The sequence below is a fragment of the Pezoporus wallicus genome, unplaced genomic scaffold (assembly GCF_028554395.1).
Source record: "Pezoporus wallicus isolate ANWC-B61680 ecotype Strahan unplaced genomic scaffold, APGP_CSIRO_Pwel_v1 contig_747, whole genome shotgun sequence".
Taxonomy (NCBI): domain Eukaryota; kingdom Metazoa; phylum Chordata; class Aves; order Psittaciformes; family Psittacidae; genus Pezoporus; species Pezoporus wallicus.
The window spans coordinates 2,967,865-2,994,224 of record NW_026638457.1 but is presented as its reverse complement, the minus strand read 5'-3'; the positions used below and the strand labels follow the sequence as shown (position 1 = coordinate 2,994,224).

At 43.3% G+C, this 26,360-nt stretch overlaps 1 protein-coding gene and 2 long non-coding RNA genes across 4 annotated transcripts in view; 2 read left to right on the top strand and 1 right to left on the bottom strand.

Annotated features, from left to right (window-relative positions):
• Positions 1-4,249, top strand: part of ASCC3 (activating signal cointegrator 1 complex subunit 3) — a 270,855-nt gene extending 266,606 nt beyond the window's left edge. For both annotated transcript variants that reach the window (XM_057410860.1, XM_057410859.1), the window contains 3 exons: positions 1,228-1,434; positions 3,356-3,531; positions 3,629-4,249. In XM_057410860.1, the coding sequence (XP_057266843.1) occupies positions 1,228-1,434; positions 3,356-3,531; positions 3,629-3,776 (531 nt within the window). In that variant the 3' untranslated portion in view covers positions 3,777-4,249. The remainder of the gene's footprint in view (positions 1-1,227; positions 1,435-3,355; positions 3,532-3,628) is intronic.
• A 2,639-nt stretch (positions 4,250-6,888) lies between these two features.
• LOC130599953 (uncharacterized) lies at positions 6,889-8,652 on the top strand. Its single transcript, XR_008972334.1, has 3 exons — positions 6,889-7,049; positions 7,978-8,102; positions 8,599-8,652. It is a non-coding gene; the product is annotated as an uncharacterized LOC130599953 (long non-coding RNA).
• Positions 8,653-15,776: 7,124 nt separating this feature from the next.
• On the bottom strand, positions 15,777-19,128 carry LOC130599974 (uncharacterized). The gene is made up of 3 exons (XR_008972341.1): positions 19,006-19,128; positions 18,312-18,445; positions 15,777-15,924 (listed from the first exon to the last, which is right to left on the bottom strand). It is a non-coding gene; the product is annotated as an uncharacterized LOC130599974 (long non-coding RNA).
• Between the last annotated feature and the right edge of the window lie 7,232 nt (positions 19,129-26,360).

The window sequence follows — 26,360 nt, the reverse complement described above, 5'->3', positions numbered from 1 at the left end:
TATGCTGACTCTCCTCCTTCCCACAAGTTCCCATTTTGGTATCTGCTGGCTCTACCAGGATCAATGTTCTTCTTTCCTTCTTCTCTTTCCCACCCTCTAGCTTTTCATGTGCTGTTTGAAAACACAAATGAAGTGCTGGTTCCTGTTTTGTTTTGGGGGTGGAGGGGAAGGAGGGCAGGGCAGAGGGTGGTTCTCATTCTTTTAGGTTTTTTTTCTTCCATTGCCAGTCTCATCAGTCTTTTTCAGGCCACAAATCACTGCCTTCATTCCACAATGGATTTTTCCGTTTCTTCTTCCTACAGATTTCATTGAGGGAATATGATGATTTTCTTTTTAGCAAATGAAAGCTGTGTTACTCCCTTCCATTTTTGTCACAGCTTCTTAGAGCTGCTTTTCCTTGTCTGATGGAGACCAAAAAGAGAGATCCATAGGGCTGCTTTTTTCAGGGTGCCTCTTTAAGACTGAGGAGAGTGTCATGTTCAGCTACACGCATTGTAAGCCTTTAACAACAGTTCTCTGTACAAGGATGAGAGAAAATTGAGGGGCTGTTGCAGTTCACAGAGACCTAAGGCTCCTCAGGAGGACTGTAAGAAGGAAAGTTTGTGAAGAGCAATGCAAGAAAACCTTAAAAAAAAAAAAGTTAGGTATAACTTTTGGATATGTGGTTGAACTTTTGGTTAATTATCTGAACTGATCCCCTGAACTCTCTGAGGTTTGCCCATTGCTAATTAGCACTGCAGTGACTTGTTCTGTATGGATTATGTTATGAAAGTTTAATTTAAAACTTAATTATACTAGTTTTTAAGTGGCTTATAGGGAAAAAATTGCTTTAATCGGGAGTGGTAAGGATTTTTTCCTGTGTTCAGACGTCAGTAATACTAGTGGGGCATGTGTAATGTGCTTGAGGAGTTTCACGTTTGCTTTATTTGCTTGGATTAAAGTAGAATAAGAGGTTAATAAAAAGTGTTTTAAGCCTGTGACTGAGAGTTGTACAATTCTGTATGATAGTCTAATATAGAGAATCAGAATAGTTTGGGTCAGCAGGGACCTTCAAAGGTCATCTAGTCCAACACCCCTGCAAATGAGCAGGGACATCTTCAAGTAGATCATAATAAAATATTATTAATGTAGAATAAATACATAGACTGCACATTGAATTGTTATTGTTACAGTGACAATGATTGTCTAGATTGTCTTGTAATCCCCAGAGATCTGTTTTTTCCACAGGCTTGGAATTTCCTGTGCCGTTTGCCAATTCTAAACGTCAGCCTGAGCATTAAGGGCTGCTGGGATGACCCAGCTCAACCACAGAACGAAGTGCCTGTTCCTTCTTTGACAACAGACACAAGAGATGACAAAAGATGGATCAAATTGCATGCTGATCAAGAGTATGTGCTCCAAATAAATCTGCAGAGAACCCAGATGGGGTATCAGGTACATGAATTTATCATTTCCTTCCCAAAAGCACAAGTCTCCAATAACCCATTTATGTTATCAATAATGCTTTATACGGCATAACAGGGAGGTTTAAGGTTTAAATCTTATGTAAATTATGAACACTTTCAAAGCATTTTCTGGGTTAGCAATGAAGCAAGTGGTTTTCCAGGTTGCAATAGGATAGGAAATAGACCCTTAAGGTAAAATCCTAGGCCAATTCAAGCCAAAGAAAAAACTCATTCTTTTTTACAAACCAGAAACTCATAATTTCTTTGGGTAATTTCTGTAAGCAGTGACAGTAGAGATGATAACTTCACAGGCAGCATTTTAGTACTCGCCAGCCCCTCTCCCCCTCATACGCTTGCATATCCTGCTTCCCCAAGCCAGTGTATAAGCTTCCCTATTACATCCCCATGTACTTCCAAATTGCATACCAGGCCCTGTCTGTAAATGTGTTCCTACTCATAACACATCCTCAGGCCTTTACTGAGGATATTTTCTTCATATTTTACACATGAAGCTTTTTTGAACAGCTCCTACAACAACTTCTACATGCAGTTCTTCTCCTGGCCTAAGCTGAAGCACATCCCACTTCCTCTGTGGCTGGTCACCTCACTGGGCCCAGCATGTGCCCAGCCAGAAGCATCAGCGGCAGGTTCCCAGCTGCTCTGCCCCTCACAGCAGTAACTCCCTATACCCATTATGACCATGCCTCCTCCCTTCAACTTGGGCACTGCCATCACTGTAGCTATCACTGACTCATAGACTTACAGGTTTTGTTATTTGCATACCATGAGTGGTATGGACTGCGATGATTATAATATTGCTAATTAATTTTTCTAATATTTCAAACAACTGAAAATGACAATTACCAGCATTTTTAAGGTGCAAAGAAGAGTTCAAGATACAGGCAGAGAACAGTTTTGATGTTAGTTGTGAGACTCTTACAATAACTTCATTTTGATAAAAATAGTAACAGAGATATGTTATGTTCTGTTGTAAATCCTGGAGTTAATTTACATTAGTTAAATAATTATATTTTAAAAGTACTCTTCTTTCCCAAAAGATGACTTGTCCTGACTGCAGCAGGTTCACCATAGCTTTGAGGGAAGACTTTATCATTTGTAGGAAGAAAAGGGATCAAAGCTCCTCCATAAGTCATTCCATTTGCTGTGCAAGTTAGTGACAGAGACTCTTCCTAACCAGAAGCCACAGAAAAGAAGGAAGCAGGAGCATTTCACGAGTGATCACTGTTTTATAAACCTCTCCTGGAATTTGATCCCTCTTTTGTAAAAAAGACAGCTGGATCAAACTGTTTCTTTTTCTTCTTTTCCATTGCTTCTGTGATGCTTTTTCTTCTGTATAAATCTTCAGTAAAACCTTTTCATCTACAGAACACCAAATGAATACTGATAGGGTGTGCATTATTACATCTTCAGCTTGCAGAAGTAAAGTCACTGTCTTAAAGAATCACTGAGATAATCTTTCATTTTGCTATATCAACCTCAAATAAAGACTCCAAGTGCTGGTTTTGTATTTATATTAATCTTGAACAATACTGTTTAGCTTTATTTAAAGACACTAACATTTACAATTAACCCTTCTGCAGAGAATAGTATTTGGAATATATTAGATAAAACTACAAAAAGGGAGCAGTATTTCCATTCAAGTTTTAACAGCTTACAAAATAAGTCGAATAGTATCTCGATTCTGGTTTTTTCTCTGGACTGTGATTTTATTTTATTTATTTATTTTTAAATAATTAAAAAAAATCTGGAAATAAATATCTTAGTCTGCCTAAATTAGAGTCTTACATAACAATTCACGGCCATGTGGCTTTGAGGTATTTTTTATTCAAAGAATGGCATTGTGGAATGGTGATTTCTGCTTCTACTAAGTTATTTCTTTTCCCCAACAGGGAAAGCAGGACAGTAAAGCAGTGGCTCCTCGATTCCCCAAAGTTAAAGATGAAGGATGGTTTTTGATATTAGGAGAAGTCGATAAAAAAGAACTTATTGCCCTGAAAAGAACTGGATATGTCAGAAATCGAAATACTGTTTCTGTTGCTTTTTATACACCAGAAACCCCTGGAAAGTATGACAAATTTACCAAATAAGTTTCCTTACTTACTATCTTTTCCAACTAGACAAGACCTAATTTCTAAACTAATGATTCTGCTTTTATATTTTAGGTGTATCTACACATTGTATCTCATGAGTGACAGTTACCTGGGCATGGACCAACAGTATGATATTTACCTGAACATTATACCAGCTAGTACATCAGCACAAGTCACTACAGAGGTGTCTGATACTCTGAGTCACCTGGCTCTGGAGTAAGGTGATCTGAAAGGCCCATCCAAAGGACTGGTCTTCCAGTCAGACATCCGGTCATTCTGGACATGCAAAAATGTGTTTGCCTTAGTAGAACCAACTTCAAACCTCAAGACAACTAGGAAATTCAAATTGACTACTGTATTGACTCTGGTAGCACAGAGTTAGCCACAGTGGCCTTATTCCTTTATGAAGAGTTGTCTTTTCTTGTTTCATCTTTCTCCTCTCAGAAGTCATATTGTTGATTCAATTTTGACACATCAAAATAAAAGACTAAAAGATATTGTAATTTGTGCAAATTTAGGGCTAAAATCTTCATTTTGAGAAGTGTCCTGTAGCCTATGTATTGATGTAGCTTAAGTAGACAGGTTTTTAAATCTGTAGGGAAAAAGACAAAATTTGATCTAAGAACTGCTGAAAACAGACAGATGTGTTATATTTCATGTTTAATAAAAATATGACCATAAGAATGTTTTGCATTAGATTTTTCAGTGTAAAGCATGAGATTATATAGTAACAAAATCCTCCTCTTACACATACTACATTTTGAAGGTGATAATCTAAACAAAGAATTTCATAAAATTATATTATAGGTTCAGTAAATCTGGTTCTAAAGGCATCCTAAATAGTATAACATATTTCTCGTATAGCAATGATGCAATTTATATGGATCATAATTAAAGCTCACCTTTTACAGGCATGTACACAACATAATATATATATACACACATCATACATGTATATTACGTGTTTGCAACTTATGTAGTGGTTTTCCCTGAATTTCGGATGACTAAGGCATACAACATTGGGTGTATTGTTCTAGGGTTCAGTCCTAACATGGGCAACTACATTCTTTAAATAAGGGAGAGTGACACTCCAGAAATGGGGTTTACGTTACATCACTGAGACAGCTTGATGAGCACAGAAGAGTTCTGCCAGACGATAGGCAGTTGTCCAAGAGATGTGCAGCTTGATGTGATAGTACTATGAGAGCACCTCCATCTGCAAGACCCAAATCTGAAGGAAGAAAGTAGCAGCATCTATCTTCTGCACAACACAGCAATAATCATGCTGATCTACACATCCTGCAGTCAGTCCTTGTCTCAGCCTTAAGGAAATTCAAGATGCCAAGCAAGTACTTGGAGGCAGTGTACTACAAAAGCATCATGTATCTTCATTCATATAGACTAGACCTTAAACTGAATATTAATATTTTAACTTGTTCAGTTTTACCTTTAGCTGCTAAGCATTACACCAGATGAAAGAATACAGCTCATTGCCTCTGGATCTGCCACCAGACATCACTGAGAAGAGCCTGGCTTTGTCCTTGTTGACGTCTTCCCTTCAGATATTTATACACATTGATGAGATTCCCCCTGAGCTTTCACTTCTCCAGGCTGAACAGTAACAGCTCTCTCAGCCTTTCCTCATGCAAGACATGCTCCAGTTCCCTCATCATGTTCTTTGTGGCTCTTTGCTGGGTTTTCCAGTGTGTCTGTGTCTCTCTTGTACTGGGGAGCCCCAAACCAGACACAGTGCTCCAGATGCAGCCTCACCAGCACTGATCACCTGCCGTGCCCTGCTAGCAACGCAACACTGCAGCAAAGAGAAGGCTGGCTGATTTCAAAGGGTCAGTAGTTAAACATTAATTTCTTTCACATGTATCTGGCACCTCTAAATTGTGAGAAGAGTTTTTGAAATAATCAGTTCTGTAGTTGAGTGTTTTCAGAGATCTTCACATCACTCAAAGATGTTAAAAAATATATATATTTCATTACTATAGGTTGACTTTATTGCCTGTAAATATATGCAGTAATAGAAAAAGTTGTCCCTATATTTGCAGCCTGCTAGACGCTACAACTGCCAGCTTTGCTGTCTAGACTAAATGTAATGTGGTGGTGTGTCACACAGCAAACAGCCTTTTTTTCTTCAAACTGGTAGGTAAAAGTTTGATTATACATACATTTACTTAGTCCTACACCCATTTTTAAGAGAACTGTTTAATCTGTAAGCAAATTTTCACAGAAATTAAGTCCTTTCTTTGGGAAAATTCTTGGCTGAAGCAATATATTGTCCCTCAACAATTTTAATTAATTAGGAACAAGCTATGCTACAATCAACATACCAACATAGTGACTCTCACTCTTGTTGCTTTGTAAATGCACATCACAAAATAGTCCAACTGCAGAGTAGCAGACAATAGCTTCAGTATTTTGTATTAATCAATTTAAAAGTCTCTGTAATGTCACTTGTACCATTTGTACTTTGGGTTGAGAATAATTTCATTTCCTAGCATGTTTGGTTTAGAAATAGCTTGGTAAAATTTTTTAAATAACATATTTAAAACTGGTTTTGTTTTTTTTACATAAATGTACTGGATTCATTAAGACAAAGTCTGAAGTAATATAGAATGAATTTAAGCAAATTGACTAGAATCAGTATTTATCTGAAAAATCTCAGAGAAGAAATTCTGATATATTTGAAACAGCTGCTTAGAAGGAACAATCAATATGTTCAATCCAGTGATATTTAATGGTGGGATATTCTCTAAGTGAGAATAGCTGTCTGATGAAAGTATGAAAATCAAATACAGGATAAAGACAAAATAGAGGTAATTACTTTGGTGATATAATTACCATCATTATGGGTAAAAGCAAATTAACAACACATACAGCAATTTTTCATGTTAAGTTTCTCATTTCAGTTTACAAGCAGGTTTTATTGTACTTTCCCCCACACCTTCTGGGAGCAGCTGCAGTTAGTGCCTGCCTGTTCAGGTACAATACTTCTTCCAAAACTTGGAAAGAGCAACAAAACCCACACATATCTTGTGTATCAAGACGTATTTAAGGCTGCCTATGAGACTGCACGCTTTCCACCTTACCCTGTCCTAATCTGGTATTGAACGGCATCACAGCAGTACTCAGCAGGAGCTAAAGGAGGTTTGGGTCTGTACAACCATCCCCCAGGTCTTCCCAAGGAGCTCATACAACCCAATCTGCTTTTCACAACCTTAAGATTCTCCTTCTAGTCCAAGAACTGAAATTATCACAGTGACACCATGAAGCCATCTTCACTACTACACATCTTTCTCTTTTGTTGTAAATAGAATATTTCACCCAGATGAATTCAGGAGTTTATGCTACTGAGCCAAAATTCCTCTTCCTCGTCATTCATTTGTTTCTAGATACCATCAGGAAGGAAACTTCAGGAAGTCTCACATCAACCTCCATCCTAAAAGACTTAAACGTTCACTAAATGGGCTGCGTTTAGAGAAAGGTAAGTTCTGTAATTCAAATTTTCTAGTTCTGGTGGATACTTAGAAGGAGGTATCTCATGTGCATCTGCTCACACACATCACAGCCTGAATCCAAATTCCTCCCTCACTCAAGAAAAAGAGGCTGTGATATTTTTATGACAGTTTGAACCAATCCAACAGGCATTGCTTCTCTGCAAAGAGCCTTATTTACTATAGCTTGTTCTTAAAGTATTGCTCTCTTGTCTTGCCTCCACCCCTCCTGTTTAAGGTAGACTTCCCTTTAGCGCCTTCCACTATCTGTACACCTTACAGTCACCCCTGTCAGAGACAGTCATCCCATACTAGTGGCAGGAAATTATCACAAATTTTTTAAGCTCATCTCTCTGTGATGTGGCATGGACACTGCTCAAGCCAATATAATAAGTGCTGAAGCAGAAAAAAGTAAGGCAATACAAGCAAACCATGTATACTTTTTCCACATCCTAATGGTGTCCATAAAAGAGTCTGAAATCGTGCTGAGAGTAGAAAAAAAATCTGTATGATGATTCTGTAACCAGAAAGCTGAGCTGCAGGTGCAGAAAGCCATCCATCCATTCAAGCATGCTTTACACCTCATGTGAAGTGGCAAATTTGTGTACGTGATTTTCATATAAACTTTTAGTTTTAGGTACCCTGTCTTCCAGATAAATCACACACCTTTGGCCCCAAGTTAGTTGCTTACATGAAGTTATCTAGTGCCATTTAATACACAGTATCTCACCTGGCGTCTATATTCAGCTCCAGAAGAACACGTGCCATCTGCATAGGGTTATGAGGTGTAAAACCTGATCTATTGTATCTGTCACTCTCTGTGGGTGCCTCAAGCAACCTAAGGCTTCTGAAATAAATAGCACTGGTTATCTACAGTCTGGTAACCAAATTCAGCCCTTGTTACTTATTTTGTCACAGGTAACCAATTCAGCTGCTTCACTGCATCTAATGCACTTTAAAACCACCAAAGATATTTTGGTTGCCACTCCAGAAGACAGTAAGTCTTTCATTAGTCCTGTGTCACTTCTGCTATCCCCCTGCAGGTATGCCACTATAATGGGATAGGTACTTACACACTCAGGCTTAATAGCCCATGCTATTTTGTAAGACAGAGGAACCATTAGGTGTTCAGATTCTCTCTTCTAAGCTGTTCATGAGAAGCACTGTTTCCTCACAAAAGGTTTGCATGCCCAGACAGACATGTGAGCTACAAGAAGGTGAGCAGGGCCTGAAATTTTGATGCACATTTTTCTGAAGTGATTTGCAAAAACTCAGGAATGAACTAACCACGTCTGCGATTAATGTCACACACTGGTAGCAGTAAGAGGTTAAGCCACTCTCATAAAGTGCGTGAAGGGGTCTTGAATATTAAAGGAACTTCTCTGGAAAGCAATTGTATTGCTTGTCCTAAATGGGTCTCTGTATAAATAATTCCTACAGAGGATTCCATCTAGACAAAAGAAGCTCTGTAGGAAGGATTCTCCACAGCTATTATGCCATCCTGCAATTAAATATGTTTACAATATGTCTTGTACTCAGATCTTCTAATAAGCTCCATACTGCATCAATGTGATCTGAATCTGGGACTCTTCAGTCTTCCTCCTGCATCTCTGTTCCCAGAAAATCACAACCACCTTCTCTGCTCAAATCTCTCCTCAGAAATAAAGAACATAAAAGCCTCACTAAGCCTGTGCATTATGTTTCAATGCTGCTTTTTTAACTCCAGTTTAGCCTTGTCCTACCAAGACTGTCAATAAAACATGCATCCAAAATAGGCAGCTTGCATCTCTCCACATAGCAAATTCATAACAGCAGAACTAGTGACATCTCATTGCACAATGACAAAGATCACATAGGCGAGAGAAGAAGACAGAGATATCATTGAAAATATCATACATGACTGCTGAGGGGGGGGCAGTGTCTACATCTAGATTTCAGAATAGAAATGGGAATATGGGGGGAGAGGAAAGTAAATAAAGACACTGGCTATCATTCAGGTGATAGAAAACCAATGGAATAAAGAATGAAAAGCGTTCTGTGATGACTATTATTGCAAATAATAAGATTCACACTAAGTGTAATGACAGCAGAGGTGAGTGGGGCATTTTGAAAAATCACATTCTTGAGAATGTGATATATGTACAAATAGTTATAGGGCTGTGGTATTAATTACTGGCAAGAAGAACAGTAGAAAATGGAGTCTAGAAATAACACCATCTTTTTCTAACTACACTCTAAATCTCTACATAAATGTGTTACACAGCACTCATAGAATCATCATAGAATCGTTAGGGTTGGAAAGGACCCTAAGATCATCTAGTTCCAAACCCCCTGCCATGGGCAGGGACACCTCCCACTAAACCATCTCACTCAAGGCTTCATCCAACCTGGCCTTGAACACCTACAGGGATGGAGCATTCACAACCTCCCTGGGCAACTCATTCCAGTGCCTCACGACCCTCACAGTAAAGAACTTCTTCCTTATATCCAATATAAACTTCCCCTGTTTAAGTTTGAACCCATTACCCCTTGTCCTATCACTACAGTCCCTAATGAAGAGTCCTTCCCCAGCACCCTTATAGGCCCCCTTCAGATACTGGAAGGCTGCTATGAGGTCTCCATGCAGCCTTCTCTTCTCCAGGCTGAACAGACCCAACTTCCTCAGCCTGTCTTCATACGGGAGGTGCTCCAGTCCCCTGATCATCCTCGTGGCCCTCCTCTGGACTTGTTCTAACAGTTCCATGCCCTTTTTATGCTAAGGACACCAGAACTGCACACAATACTCCAAGTGAGGTCTCACAAGAGCAGAGTAAAGGGGCAGGATCACCTCCTTCAACCTGCTGGTCACGCTCCTTTTGATGCAGCCCAGGATACGGTTGGCTTTCTGGGCTGCGAGCGCACACTGAAGCCGGCTCATGTTCATCTTCTCATCGACCAACACCTCCAAGTCCTTCTCTGCAGGGGTGCTCTGAATCTCTTCTCTGCCCAACCTGTAGCTGTGCCTGGGATTGCCCCGACCCAGGTGTAGGACCTTGCACTTGGCATGGTTAAGCTTCACGAGGCTGGCATCAGCCCATCTCACAAGCTTGTCAAGGTCCCTCTGGATGGCATTCCTCCCCTCCAGCGTATCAACCAAACCACACAGCTTGATGTCATTGGCAAACTTGCTGAGGGCGCACTCAAGCCCACTGTCCATGTCACCGACAAAGACGTTGAACAAGACGGGTCCCAACACCAATCCCTGAGTGACACCACTCATTACTGGTCTCCAGCCAGACATTGAGCCCTTGACCACAGCTCTTTGCATGCAGCCATCCAGCCAGTTCTTTATCCACCGAGTGGTCCATCCATCAAATTGATGTCTCTCCAATTTAGAGACAAGGATGTCATGCGAGACAGTGTCGAACACTTTGTACAAGTCCAGGTAGATGACGTCAACTGCTCTACCCCTGTCTATCAGTTCCATAGCCCCATCATAGAAGGCCACCAAATTGGTCAGGCAGGATTTCCCCTTAGTGAAGCCATGCTAGCTATCACCAACCATCTCATTGTTTTTCATGTGCTTTAAGTATGCCTTCCAGGAGAATCTGCTCCAAGATTTTGCAGGCACAGAGGTGAGACTGACTGGTCTGTAGTTCCCATTCATATGATTATAGAATGGTTTGGGTTGGAAGGGATCTTGAAGATCCCAACTCTTTGAGTGTTAATTCCTTATCTACCAAGTTGTCTATCAATCAAATCCATTCAATTTAGAGACAAGGATTTCATGTGTTCACAACAGACTTCACCGGTCTTCACAGACTAGCAAATTTGCACCTTGGAATGGAAGTAACTCAGTTCCTACTGTGTAATGCTAATGTGGGAAAATTAGGCTTACCTACTTAACAGTGGTACTTTCTTCTAGCTAATAGGATAAAACAGTTTCAGAGGCCAATAACACATGGTGAGTTTCCATCATGTATTTATCAGCAAATGAAATAATGAAGGGGCTAATTACCTGTTGTAGTAGCACAGTAATATGAGGTTCTGATAAACTATCATATTTGTTGCTGTGAAGATTCTGCAATTAAGCCTTATTTTATTTTCTCAAACGATTGCAATGGCTAATGAGAGAGCTGGAAAAAAACACCAAAAGGATTCTACTATCTCCATAAAAAGGCCACTTTATTTACCCATGCCAAAACAAGACTTCTCTCTAATTTCGTTTTGTTTGGGGGTTTTGCTATTTTGCCTTATCTAAAATATAACACAAAATAGTTCAACTCTGTACCAAAAGAGACTACATGACTACTTAACAGTTTACCATAGTTATGGGATCTTGCTGTTTCTTTGGCATGGCTCTTCCCTGTCCCACCCCACCCTCCTACCCCTGCCAACACCATCTCTCTTGGTACACTTGGATGAAGCTTTCTGGGATAGGACCATTGGGGGAATTTCCTTCTGTTTATAGGACACATAGCACAGAGGAAGTCTTGGTCCAGGAATAGGTCTCTGCAAACTGAGATCTACAAGAAAAAACATACACACAAGACCCTACTGTGCTAAACTCAAAATACGATACAATATTAGTCCAAGAATATATTAAACAAATAAGACAGATGCAAAATACACATCACAGTAGCTCTATAGTAGAGCCAAATGACAGTTTCATTTTAGATTTAAATTCTAAGTAAGCAACTTGATTCAAAGAGGGGATGAGCAAATCTGGGAAAAGAGGGATGTAGTGGTTTCTCAGTTCTCCTTGGTAATAAAATGTTAAGAACTGACCAAACAATATAGGCCATATCCATGTGTGTGATACCCATCTAGTCAAGACAAATTCTGTCTTTGTGCATCTCTCACATTTTATTATTTGACTACTCCATGCAAACATGGGCAGTAGCTTTCAACCTCATCCTTGGTGGTACCTGTAAAATACATGCCCCGCTCAACAGAACAGACTCTCCATAATTTACATACAATAACATGTGCATCAGAAGGCAAACGATCCCCACAACTTCACGAAGACTCCCCTAGAAAAAGATTTAGAAACTGCAAAACACATTCACAAAGGATTAAGACTTTTCTTTTGCCCAGATACAGATGTAGTTGAAGTACCATTCTCTGCAACACCACACACTAACTCAGAAGGAATCACAACTAGGTAAAGCTTCTGAAACTTTTGCTAACAACTTTTGCTTCCTGTTGATAAACTGTACACAGACATGGCCACCTACAAATAATTATCACAGAATCACAAAATCGCCAGGGTTGAAAGGGGCATCTGGAGATCACCTAGTCCAACCCCCTGCCTAGGCAGGGTCACCTAGAACAGGTTACACAGGAACGTGTCCAGGTGGGTTTTGAATTTTCCAGAGAGGGAGACTCCACACCAGCCTGGGCAGCCTGTTCGAGTGCTCTGCCACCCTCAATGCAACAAAGTTCTTCCTCATGTTGAGGTGAAACTTCATGTGTTTCAGTTTATGGCCATTGCTTCTCATCTTGTCTCTGGGCACCACTGAAAAGAGTCTGGCATCATCCTCCTGGCACCACCTTTGAGATATTTGTACACATTAATGAGATCCCCTCTCAGTCTTCTCTTCTGCAGACTAAACAGGCCCAGCTCTCGCAGTCTCTCCTCATAAGACAGATGCTCCAGACCCCAAATCATCTTCGTGGCCCTCTCCTGGACCCTCTCGGGTAGTTCCTTTTCTTTCTTGAACTGAGGAGCCCAGCACTGGATGCAGTACTCCAGATGTAGCCTCACCAGGGTTGACCAGAGGGGGTGGATCACCTCCCACAACCTGCTGGCCACGCTCCTCCTGATGCACCCCAGGATACTATTGGCCCTCCTGGCCATAAGGGCACACTGCTAGCTCATATTCAACTTAGCATCTCCCAGTGCTCCCAGGTCCTCCTCAGCTGAACTGCTCTCCAGTAAGTCAGCCCCCAACCTTACTAGTACTTGGCCCAGGTGCAGTACCCTACACTCACCCTTATTGAACCTCAGAAGGTTTCTCTGTGACCAATTCTCTAGCCTATCAAGGTCCTGTTGAATGGCTGCAAAGCCTTCAGGTGCATCAGCCACTGCCCCCAGCTTCACACCTAGCATTAAGCAATCTAAGCTCTCAACTATCCAGATCATGAAATTTTAAATTGATACATAAATTTGTTGTCATTTTGTCAAAAGTGATAGTTGCTAAATCTAAAACTATGTTTTTTAAAAAAAAACTAATTTATGAATGAAATTAGTTGTAATGGTAAAAGAAATTAACTTAATGAATTCATTTAATTCAGCCCAATAGAGCCAATAAATGCTACCAGTCTCCTAGAGTTATGTCCATTCATAAAGCAATGAGACATAAAGCAATGTCATTCAAACTTCATAGGTGCTTAAGAGTAGGAAAAAATTACATTTGGGTTATGCAAGCTGAATAAAGCATGCTCATACTTTGGAAAGTCACAAGATAATGATTTTTATTTTATTGATGTGTGGAAAGCTTTGGGGGGGTTTGCTGTTTAGCTTTCTGAGGACAGAAAAGCAGGTTGCTGTGCATCATCTTTGGTACATAGATCTGATCTGGACCTCCCTGGAAAACTGTAACAGAATGTGCAATGACAGCTCTTCCCTTTTGTTGCTGAAACCAAAATGTCTGTATCAGTGTTACCCTAGGACCTCTCTGAAAGAGATTGACACTAAGCATTTAGTTCATTTTCTACCTGGTTTGTAGGAGGTGCTCAGTCAGGTACCAGCTGTTGGGTATGTTGGCAGCAGCACTCAAGCTCAAGCAGAGTATGGGAAAGTTTACATGCATTTCTCTGCCTTACACATGCTACAGAAGGGGACGAGTATGTCAGCCTTTCAGGTCACACTTCAGCTTCCTTTACCAGCAAGAGTGTGTGCCGAGTGAGATGCTCTGATGCACTGTTTTGGGAACAGGATCCTAAATGTCCATTCCAAACTTAAATACACCTCAACTAAACTGAACCTTGTCCAAAATTTTTCAGGACCAGGGTCCTCAAGGAATGCTGAACTTAAAGAACCAAAACTTTAAGAAATAGGGTGGTTTGGGTTTATGTTTTATCTAGATGGATTGCTAGAATATTCTGTCCTTTGTAAACATGAGGTAATAAAAGGAAAAACCTCATCAAAAGGATATTGACAAGAATCCCACTTTGTTTCTTCCTTCTAAAACCATGTAGTACCTATCTACTTGTCTGAAATTCTGGGGGAACAGCTGGATTAATTTAATCAAATCAATGAAAATCTTTTGGGAAATATAGGTGCTGCTAAGGAAACAAACAGAACCTGGAAAAAAATCCCAACGTTAAGCGATGAAAATTATGCTGAAGTTTGTTTTCTGTTGATGCATTGCTCTTTTGCTTCAGAGACCGCAGGATGAAATACATTCCCAACATATACTATTAGCAGATCAAATTTAGTTTCTGCTATTACTTTCAAAGGATTTGGTGAATAGGCAGTATCATTAGTATTACCTAATCCTTCACTCAGACCTAGGACTCAAAGATTAACAGTTGCAGATTTCATAACATTTCTAATTCAGGGATAAATTGTATTTTCTTTACTTGGATGGGTAGGTAATGTCCTAAAGTTATTTAATTCTTAGGAACCATTGACTTTACAGGAACAGACTAAGAACTCGTGACCATGAAAAATTACTAATCAGATGAAATTAGATGAAAAAAATATCCCTAATGAGAAAAACAGGATAAGAATCCTGTCTCCAAGGAGGGACAGAGCTTTGTCTCATACAGACAGGGCTGCTGTGAGGCAGCAGACGTGTTTGTTTTTATTATACAATCTGCTTTCATTACACCAAATTATTCGGTCATGATGGCACGCCTTCCGCAAAAGCATGCTCTCCAATAGGGCACATTACAGGAAATCATGGTCAGAAAAGGGAAGAAAGAACTCTAGGAGGGAATTTTATATGGGAGTAGATGGAATAGTAGAATGCAGCTAATTTTTAAATAAGAAAGCACAAGTCTTCCCTCTCATTCTGAAAGACAGCGAGCCTCCATTTTCAGGGGAAGGTTCCAAGTTAACATATCCTAACCAGACAAACACTTCTCCTGTAGTCTTAGGCAAGGTATCAAACATAAGTTGCATTTCTGTGTTCCATCATTGTTCCAGGCTTCCCTCTTCAAATACAGTTGTGCAGTCTCATTTGAGATACCAAATTTTCCATTTTCACCAAGTAGGGAAATTTCAGCACCTCACACCTTGAATTCCACTCTGGGTGCATTCAGAGCTGAGAATCTTGGCATTTAAAAATCCTTTCTTAGCTATACCCCTAGAGAAGTGTATACTCTTCATTTTATAAACTATGTATGATCTTCCTTCTGTTTTACACACCTTTGCTTGTAGCCCTCATGTTACATCATACCAAATCAATGTTACAAATAAGTATTTCAGATTAAAAACTTAAATTAAAAAAGGTCCACATCCTTACATTTGGAAGTATAACATGTGAAATTAATATAGTCAGTTATGTCAAAATTTCTCAGGGAAGAAAGAATAAACAGATTCACATATATATATGTATAATCATAGACATAAACATTGTAGTAATATGAACATGTTACCAGTTATTAGTAATTAGTAACACATTCATGTTATTGACATGAACATAACAAACCACTGAAGTTAGCAGTTACTGTTGCTACCACTACTGAAGGAAGGCAGGAACCCATCAAAGCTAACATTCAGAAGAGAAATGTTGCTTTGATCTCTTGGGAGAGCAAAGAAATTACTGACAGGAATTAGATCCCTGTCTATGTGTTTGGTTTATGCATAGCTGAAGATAATCTGCTTTAAAAATAGCTTTCACTGCTCCATTTCTTTACTTAAACCCCTTTATTTTCCTTCAACTAAAAAGAGATGATAATTTAAAAAAAAAAAAAAAAATGCAACATTGTTCTGCCATTTTTGCTCCAAACCACAAAACTTCAGGCTATAAAAAATAGAAATAAAGTAAGATATAGGAATAAATCAAGTAATTTCCTGTTTGAATTTTTTTTCCGATTCTTCTTCTTTCCCCATAATTACTCACACTCTTCCATTTCAGCCCTCATATCCATGTCAATTTCCCAAACTTGCGTAGTATTGTTTCTATTTTATTTTACCCTTCTTTCTCTTTTCCGTGCTGTACCTTCTTTTGTCTTGTAGACAAAAAATAAACAGAAACCTAAACAAGTTAAAAAATTATTTTCTTACTACTGCTGCTGCTACCCAGAGCACTTTTCTCTGGGCTTTCTGTATTTTCCATTGCCTTTTACATTTCTACACATTTATCTTTGAACTGTGTTCCAAACCCTGATTGTGGCCTCACCTTTCCCTTCACTCCTCCCCCATCACCTTTGTTATGTGATCTGCTATAACCCTCAGAGCAGTTTGGTTTTGATCCCAAGTGCTAGTCACAAATCTGTTTGTGGCAGATCAGGCTCTCCCTTTTCTATCCATCCATTTGGTGTATTTGCTGCAGACTTCTCCATGTTTTCAGCAATAGGTAATAAAGTCTATCTTGTCCATATGGACAGAAAGAGGAAAAAACACTCCTTCCCCTGGGCAAAAATTTAGATGGTATTAGGCATCTTCAAGAGGTATCAATATGTAAATACATATGCTATCAGTAACACCTAGCAATAAGACTACCACAGAGCCTTCCATCTTTCTCCTGTGGCCACCCTTCACTTATACATTAGAATACCATCTGTGATTGCACAGAATACAATCTGTGAATGTCCGTGGCCAAACAATCACAAAACCAGGGGTGGAGCATGTTTCAGATGCATTTTCTTCATTCCTTCACTCATACTGAAGAGGGATAAGCAGCACAAATCTGAATCAGCCTTCATTTGACCACAGGAGATACATACTTTTTTCCACCCCTAGTCTATGCTCTTCTACCATCTGAGGCCCTCAAGCAATCAGTTAAACAACAGCTGACTGAGAAACTAGTCAGGCCACAAAGTGTCTATAGAAAACTTCATCTCCAGGGTTAATTTCAGCTCACGTTCTCTTAGTCATAAAGTATTACTGAAACTGTCCTAGACAAAGGTTGCTTACCACATGACAGTTTGAGAACAGATTCCTTTCAATTTAGGTATAAAATAGCAAGTTCCTATATTCCGCACTCAAATAACAGTTGTCAGGCCCCACACGTGCATGAGATTGGATCATGGCACAGAAGGATATAAATCCACATTCTTGAGATCATAAATCAGTCAAACTGGTTGACTGACTGCAGACCCTCATAGGACTGGGTTATTCACCAGCTGCCCATGACAAGATTCCCCTGGTGCATTCAGCACTGTGAGAACCAAGATACTGGTCTGATTCAGTTGGATTCTCTTGCAGTATGTTTCAAACTGTTGAATATGGATATCTCCTGATGCTAAAACATATGCAGTTCCAGTGTCCTGATCTTATACAACTCTTCCCTTGACAGATCAATACATTTCTCAGCAAATATTTTATTTCTGAAATAACTAAAAAAAAAAATTAATTACATTCATTTGACCTAAGCACACATTTGAGGGAGACAAACTCATTCCACTTCACGCTAATTCTTGGATCTATATTAAAAATAACCAAAACTAACAAAAAAACAAATAAAAACACCACCACCCCTATGGGGTTTTGCTTCAAAATGAGGGAAAAACCCTATAAGAAGATCAGATCTGGGGTACAAGATAACACAGACAATTTCCAGCATAAATGCTAGTTATTAGATGTCATGTAGAGTCAGGAGTTGCCATGGAATCCATTTGCTTCTAAACCAGCTCCTCCTGCTGGAATACTTTCTCATTATTATTTGTTTCAGTAGCACAAAAGGAGCTGGCTATAGAAGAAATGTTATTTTAGGGTAAAGTTTCTACTATGTCTGCAGTCAGACATGAAATTAAAATCTAAATTTAAAGCCATATTTATGTTCAAATGTAAAGCTACATTACTGCAGTCAGAAGAACAAAATCATCGTAGCCTTTTTATAGATGCAGTAAAGCAGAAAAAACAAATTATAGCTGAAGTCATCCTTTCAGCTGTCTTCCAGTAAGTGAAAATAAACATCATATGATGTCTAGTATTTACATTTTTGCTACGTTTATTTCCCGGAATGCTTAGTTTTTACCATTTCACATTAGTTTTTCTATGCAACAGCAGCCCCTTTACCACCCTAATTCCTAACATCCTGGTACACAGAACAGTGTGTGCATGCTGGACACTGGGTTCATTAGGCCAATGAACTTACTTGTTGTGATGTCAGCTTCAGTAGATGGATTTCAGAGGAAAAAATGCAATCATGCCTTCAAACTCTTGACTTGCTGATTATTGGGTTTCAATTCTTTTGTATACAATGTGTTGCAGTAAGACAGGAGGACAATACTGGAAAGTAACCAGCAATATTATAAAACTATGTCAGTGATTTTCAGCTTGGCATTTTAATACTTATTATTAATATTATTATTTATAATAGACATTGACTAGAATTGCATCTGGAAGCCCTAAACAGAAATAGGAACCTACTGTGATCAACATTGTACAGAGATAAATACAGCCTTTGCCTCCAAGAGCTTATATTGAATGGTCCCAGCCTTGTAAAATGAGCTGGTCAGATAGATTCTTGTGCCCCTGCAGAGTCCCCCAGCCCCCCAGGGCAGTCAGCTTCCTGTGTAACCCTCCTATATGGAAAAGCAGCAAGCAAGCTTTGAATGCAGGGAGTCTTTCTAATCCATTCCTCTCCCTCCCTTTAGCAGTTGAGTTACACCGAAGCTTAGGTGAGTCTATTATTTCACCAGACTTCTGACCCTTATTTACATCTCTCCAACTCAAAAGTTTTGCTCCTGCCAGGAAAACAGAGGAAGCTCGGTGCCATGCAACACTCTTCTCCCTCCAGCCCTGTGTTTTCTAAGGTCCCATAACTACAGGCAGGCTTTGGCACCCACCAAAAGGCCTGTGGTAACTCTCAGGAAGCTCCCCAGAGAGCAACATCTTCTAGAACAGGCACTACCCTTGGAAAACCAAAACAGCATGGACAGGCAGGCTACAGACTGACTCCTTTGCCCTGGAGGGAAAACAGAACTGTCACTGAAGCCCTCCAATGAATAGAAGCAGTCCAGCATTAGTAAACAATGAGGGCTGAGCTGTGGGAAGAGGACAGGGAGCCACAAGCCAAGCATGACAGCCAGGCCATTAGGGCAAGGGCCTCACTAACCGGGGCCCACCCCACACTACCTGAGCAAGGAGATCTGGGTTGGTACAGGGATAAGCCAGGCTCAGGCCAGAGCACAGATCATCAGGAAAGTCCATAGTGGCAAGACAGATGCAAGTTCAAGCTGCGAAGTCAGTCCATGCATGGGTCAGGGTCCAGATCAACAAGGCATCATAGCAGTGCTGACAGAGCCAGGAACTCCTACAGGCAAGCTCTGAGGGAAGGTGTGAGCATTGCTGCCAGGTGAGGCCAGTCACGGCAACTAAGGCTTATTAGTGTGCTCAGGGACCTGATACCCAGAGTCTTCTCCTATCCTGCCAGTATGGCTGCTCTGATAAGTGGCTGGGTGAAGCCATGGGCCAGGAGCATTTTGTGCTGAAGCCAAAATTTAAACCAGACTCCAGAATATCCTTAGGATTTGTTACATTTCAAAAATGTGGCATTAGCATCACAAAGCTACTGCCAGACCAAATCAATAATAACTCCTTGTTCATCTACCAGATAAATCTGATAGGAACTACACAGAGTGAGCAAGCCCTGGAGATTCCTCCATCTGGGTGCAAGTAGTAGACACTTCTTGGGAGAGGCAATGTGGGGAAGCTGTCCTTTCAACAGGCTCTAGCTTCAGCTGGTTACACCCAGCCATCGCATTGTCTGAACAGAGTCCCACCATCAGTGAATAAGAGCCAGAATTCAGGGTTCAGACAAAACATTTCAACAGTGAGGCAAAACTTAAATAACAAAAGAAGTATTAATCTCAGGTATATACCAATCCTTGGAAACATGCCCCTACCCCTGCGCAGCAGACTCAACACAGTTTGAAGTAGGTTAAAACCAGATTCCAGCTTACAAATCTGGTGCCGTTTCCCTGTGCCCCCTTCCACCTTAAGCAATTCATCCCACAGTGTTTTCCTCAGAGACGTCATCTTCTCCACATCGTTTCCAAAGAAAACGGCTACAAACTCAGTTCATACTGCAGTTGCAATAAGGAATCTATTCACCTCATGGGGAACGCAGAGGAGAGTAGAGACGCGCTTGCAGAGTAATTGAGAAACTGTTAAGTGACAGAGGGTCAGACTCCCAGTTTAGCATGCAGTGCTCCTGAGCATAATTACACTTAGCCACAAACAGGTGTGAGACTAAAACAACTCAAGCTCCTATTAAAACCCACACAGGGTACACTTCCCATCTTGCATTACAACAAAACTGTAAGCATCCTGATGATTGTGATATACACCATGTGCAATGGGCACCAGTTCTGAAGCCACCAGGCAACCTCACACCCTGTATCCCTCCTGTCTGGTCTGATTAAGCCTATTCTCTGAGGTGATGGGAGGCCGAAAGCAGAGTTTCAGAGCAGCAGAAGGGGGTGGTTCCTCTTGCTATCGATTTCATCTCAAACTGCATGTGTTATTTTGAAGCAAAGTGTGCCCTCGAGGGGGCCTAAGCTGCTTTCCTTCACTGAAACAAAGCAGTGATACAAGGTATTTGTGACCTGTTAATTATCAGGTTGATAGTAAGAACAGACTGTGGAACGGATCCCACTATTTTAAGCATTATTCTTTGGGGTGCTGAAATTTAAACAGGCTTCTGATGACAGATTTTCCCCTGACCAATGAAATAACTTCTTTGCTAATGAAAGCCAGGCCTTGGGAAAGGAGATTTCAGTAACAGGGATTGGAGGAAGCCTTATGCAGCTTTGGCTCCACTAGCATAGGTAAGTGTGGGTCTCATGCTGTACCTGAGGAGGTTTTCCCCCAGACTCTATACCAGGGCAAAACCCCAACGAGGGAGGACAAAATCCAAACTAGCAAGCCTATAAGTGAGTAAAATAACATAAAAGGCACGTTTCCTCCTCAAATCTCCTCGCGTTGCGGAAAACAGACCCGACCCCATGCAGAAGAGCGTACAAAATTAGGGGGGCGGAGGTAGAAGGAGAAGGGGAGGGGCTAGTACTGGCGGCTCGCGTCGTGCCCTCGTGATGCGCCCCCGGGCCGCGCTGCCGGTGAGGGTATGCTAATTGTAACAGCAGGACCGCGCCGAGCCAGCGCAGCGCGGTGTCTGCCTGCCTGCCTGCCCGCCCGCGTCCGTCCGTGCGGGGCGCTGCGGAGACGGAGTGGGGCGCGTTGGCACGCACAGGCGCGCTCGTGTCGGGGGTCGTCGCGGCTCGTGTGCCGCTGTGGATCCAGCGGCCGTTGGCGTCGGGTGCGTGGCAGGGAGGGCCGGGCCGAGCCGAGCCGAGCCGAGCCGGGAGGGGGCGTGGAGCTGCGCTGCTCGCTGCGGGCCGCTGCCGAGTCACCAGAGAGCCTGGCAGAAACACTGCGGCCGAACAAAGCCCTCGGCGGCTGAGAAGCTTCCCCTGAAGTGCGCCGGGGCCTTGGCGGGGCGTTAGCGACCCCGTCTATGCGCCAAGGGGGAGGGAGAGAAGCAGCGCCGCGGCTACCTGCAAGGCAGAGGTGCCACTCGCGGCCGAAATCGGGGGAGCTCGTCCCCCTGGGGGTGGTTTCGCGCGACGTGGGGAGGGCGCGGAAAGGCCCCGCCGGGGGTACCGAGGGCGCCCCGGCGGTCTCGGAGGCGCCTCCCCACGCCTGGCAGGCTGTGGCGTAAGGGGAAGCCCCAGTAGGTGAGGTGCGGGAAGAGCGAAGCGCCGACACCGCCCGGGCCGCTTTCAGCGTGCGACGGCAGGAGGGAAAGAATGAACGTCGGTGCAGCAGGAAGGAGTACAGCAGCTAAGCGAGGTGTCTGAGAACACAGGGAGGGCAGGAAACAACTTCTTAAAGTCTGTAATTTCTTCAGAGTTCGTTTCCAGTCCAGTTTCCTTCCTTTACCAAGGACGTTTCAGCTCATTTCGGACGTTCAGCATACCAGGCTCCTTTGGAAATGCAGAAAGCAAAAACGATGTGTCTGGGGATAATTGTTACTGATCACAAAGCAGAGTTTTAAAAAAAACGTTTCTTTATAGTTCATGTTTTCATTCGCTGCTCCACGTAAAATAGCTTGACTTCCGATCATTAGCGAGAGTGTATTCAATAAGGAAAGGGCTAAAAGATACTGACCTTTGACTCCACTGGAAAAAAAAAAAAAAATAAATCATCTCGTTACATTCATGCCAAAACCAATAAAACTGTAAAGGTGTGTGTGGTCAAGAGAGGTGCCCCTCCCCCCACCCTCACCCCGAAGCATTGCTTAAAAAACCATAGATATGTCGCCAAAAACTGTTTGAGTCACCGAAAATAGCTTAGAATCGTGCTAGTAGTGGAGTAATATACTTTTGCAGTGTTGCTATAATTATTTGTAAGAGATGCGTTCGGATCCGCCTGTGTCAGAGGGCTGCTATCCAAGCGAGGGTCTGCGAAGTGTTTCCTGCGTTTTGTCAGAGAACCGGCTTTCTCGATGCCCTGCTCCCCTGAACGTCCTAATGATATTAGCGAAAGAGCAGAAATAAAGCACCTAGAGCATGGCTCGAATCTTGGGGGTTAAGATTTACATCAGTTAAAACCTATTAATTGCTTCTGAATGGTCTCTAAGGGCGTTTGCCGTGTGTGTGTTTCTGTCAATAAAGCCTTGATGAGTGCGCGGGTGAAAATTCCCTGGCACGCCGATGCACCAAGATACCCGAGTGTCCCCTGGCTCTCAAGTTACCGGGCACGGGTAGATGCAGCACCCCGGGGCCGGGCAGGGCCGGTAACGGTGGCGCAGTCACACCGGGACTCCCCCCCAGGCAGTGCGTGTCCGGCAGAGGCCCCGACGCCTTCTCGTCGCTACGGAGTGAGAGGGGTGAGGATTGGCTTGTCAACATCTGGCTGTGGCGAACATCAGGCCGATGGGGACTTGTTGTAAATAATCGTGAGAGCGACCCGCGCGGTTAGTTCGATTATACTCACCTTTTGCAAGCACTATGAAGAAAGCGGTGTATGGGTTCTGCGTGACAGAATTTTTCTCTCTACATAAGAAATTGTCACTTTTTTTTTTTCTTTTTTTGGAGGGGTGGGAGCGGGAGTTAGTAAACGCACCCAAATTCATAAGTATATCAGAGTACGCCAGAATGTGCAGGAGCAGAAGCTGGATCAGACTTGTCCTATAGGGAAATGACCCAGCAGGGTGTTTTTTGTGGGGTTTTTTTTTCCTCTGCTTTGATTTGTACAGCTCCCTCCTCTACCCCCCCACCCCGCACACACTCACACATTCACGCAAGCCTCAATATAGTCTGCATATTGTGCCTGGCTAAACCAAGTTTTCTATACGTCTCGTTGGAAACCTGCCTGAAACGCTTTGTTTTCACGCAGCCTTTCTTGAGATATCCCGGTTTAGTATGCGTCTGTTTAAGTCACATAGTGCTGCTTACCTGCTCAGTTTACTAATATTATCTCTTTTCCAGAGTATTCTTGCCCGAGAATGAATGCACCTGGACTGAGCGCAGTGATCCCTGCGCTTCAGGTGGCCAGAGGGTCTCTCTCGCCTCCCCCCCCCCCCCCACTCTCCCGTGGTGTCCGGCTCCACTTGCCGACAGCGGGGCACCGGCAGGACACCGCTGCCCCCCGCTCGGCATCTCTGGTCCCTGCTTCTCGGGGTGACGACGACAGGGACACACAGGGGGCGGGGAGCCGCGGTGCTCCCCCGGTGTCCCCCGGGGCTGGACCCCCAGCCCGCAGGTGTCCGCTCCGACGGCGGCGTTACTCCTTGGAGTAACCGCGGTACGGTGGTGCATCCACTTTATAGAGCGGCATCCTGTCCTTCCCTCTAGGACCGACGGGCTCCACCGGGCGCCCCGCGGAGCCCGCCGCGGGTTACATGGGGCTGTTGGACGCTAAGAAGACCAGCAGTTTGTCTTCTGTGGGCTGCCTTGCTCTGCGTAGCTAGAACAGGCCAGTGCTAGCTCTCATCTTCGCTGTCAGATGTCGCGTGTTTTGACGAAAGAAACCAAATCTAACGCCTCTGAAACGGCCAAATCTCCTTCGGGATCTGCCTCTCGCAGGCTGCTGGGAAGCGTCGCCAGCGCTGCCCCGCGCCTTTAGCTCTCCAACGCGGCAGTGTACCCTCGAAAGTTGAACTTTTTCCTTTCGCATACATCGTGTACTGTACCTGCCGTAGCATCTGTACATTAAAAATCCACACCGGAGCTCCAGTCACAGGGCTCCGGCCACGGGGGAGCGCGGGGCGGCCGCTGACACCCACCGGGCTGTGCTGTGGGGAAGATATCACGTCCTGGGAAAGCGGCTTCTCGGTGAGCTGCTCTCCTCGCTGGGGCCGCAAGGGCCAGGTAAGGTGGATGCTCATGGTCCCTGGTATAAATTAGCAGAAGTGCATCCTACTAGTTTATTTTTTCCCAAACCAAGGGTGTTATAAAGGACATTCTCTGCGGCTCATGTTGACAAATAACTCGTGAGCTACCTGACAATGTTAGTCCAGTTGTTGCCCATATGTCTAAATACCCTCCAAGAGACGTCAGTGCCTTTTAGCGAGAGGATTACTTCAAATGAAAACCAGAAGAAAGATGGAGTTTTTTCTTCTCCCCCAAAACCCGCTTTACACCTGATTGGAGCAATGCCCAGAATAGATTTTGGAATATTGAGTAGCACTTTCCCCATAGCAGCCTCGCAACATGACTGGGGTTGGGAGGGTTTTATTTTCCTTTATTTTCTTTCTTTTTCTTTTAAATCCATACCTTCACTAAGTGACTTGCGTGCGTGTTTGTGTAACAACGGGTCGCTTCGGTAAACAAGACAATCAAATGAACATAAGAGACGACGTGGATACATTTCTCTGCTGCTTATAGACAAACGCCCGGACACCCAGAGGAGTTGTTGAATGCTTCTCCTCCCGTCCTCCCTCTATTTACCCAAATGAACACAGGGAAAGCTTTTAACCGAAGGGAGATTTAAGGTGATAAGCAGCGAACAGGCGGTCGGCACTTGAAGCCTGGAGCTGCAGCCCCTCCGTGGGGTGAGAAGGATGGGGGGGTGCTTCAAAGGCTGGGAGGTTTGTTGACGTTTTTGATCTTTCGAAAACCGAGACCGTTTCTTCTTCCTCGAAATATTCCAACGGTTGCCTTGCCAATGCAATGTCATTTTAAATTGTTTTAGCCGAAATCTCGCATCGGCTGGTTTGGCAATTAGTTCAGGCTTTAGAGCGTCCCTTATGGTTTTAGGAAAGTCTCTCAGCCCTTCTTCTCCTCTCCCTGCCCTAGGCGCTCACTTTCTGCTCTATCTACTCTTCTTAGACCCAGCAGTTTTAGGAGCCGCGTATGGATTTTTTTTTGTGGGTTTGGGGATTCTTCTTTTCCAGGGACTAGAGAGATGAAGGATAGTCCTGCTCCCTGGGAAAGAAAGAAATCCCCTCGCTCCACATCCATTTTGAGGACAGTTTTAAAGTGCCTGTATCTCCTGAGGTAGGATTGGGTTGAGTGGGGGTTTTTAGCTCTTTCTTTGGTCTGTTTGCGGGATAATTTGTTAATGTTTTTGTTTTTCCAGCGTTTGTCAAGACAAACCTTTCTCAATCCTCCTCCTCCTGCTCCGCCACCAGTCGGTTCACTTTGTGCCATACAATGAACCGTACCCCGTTAAAAGGTGGTGGGAGGGGAGACATACAGGGAATCTGGCTGCACCTTATTTCTCCCAAACAAGATTTTGGGGTGGGGAATTGCCCATCCTCACAACCCACAGTCTCGACGAACCTTGGCCGCTCCTCTCCGGTGCCCAGAGGGGAGAACGGAGCGGCTCCCGGATCACCATAGCCAACCCCGCCTCCCCCCCACCTAACACCCGAAAACCCCTAAACCCCAATAGAGCGGGGGAAGGGGGGGGGGGCGGAGGTGGTGTACGCAGCACGGGTGGAGGGTCCCTCCGTGCGCGTCCCCGCGCTGAGCCCACCGTTCCCCCTTCCCGCGGAGCCGCCAGGTCAGAGGGCGGACGCGGAGAGAGAGGGGGAGGTGTGCCCGGGACTCGGTGACGTCATAGCCCCCTCCACCAGTAGGAGGGCGGGCGCGGGGTGGTGTTCGCCAATGGGAAGCGAGGTGGGTCCGTGAGTGGGCCCGACCCGGGATGGGGGGGGGTGAGGGGGGGGGGGGGCTGGGAGAGAATTGAAGTTGTG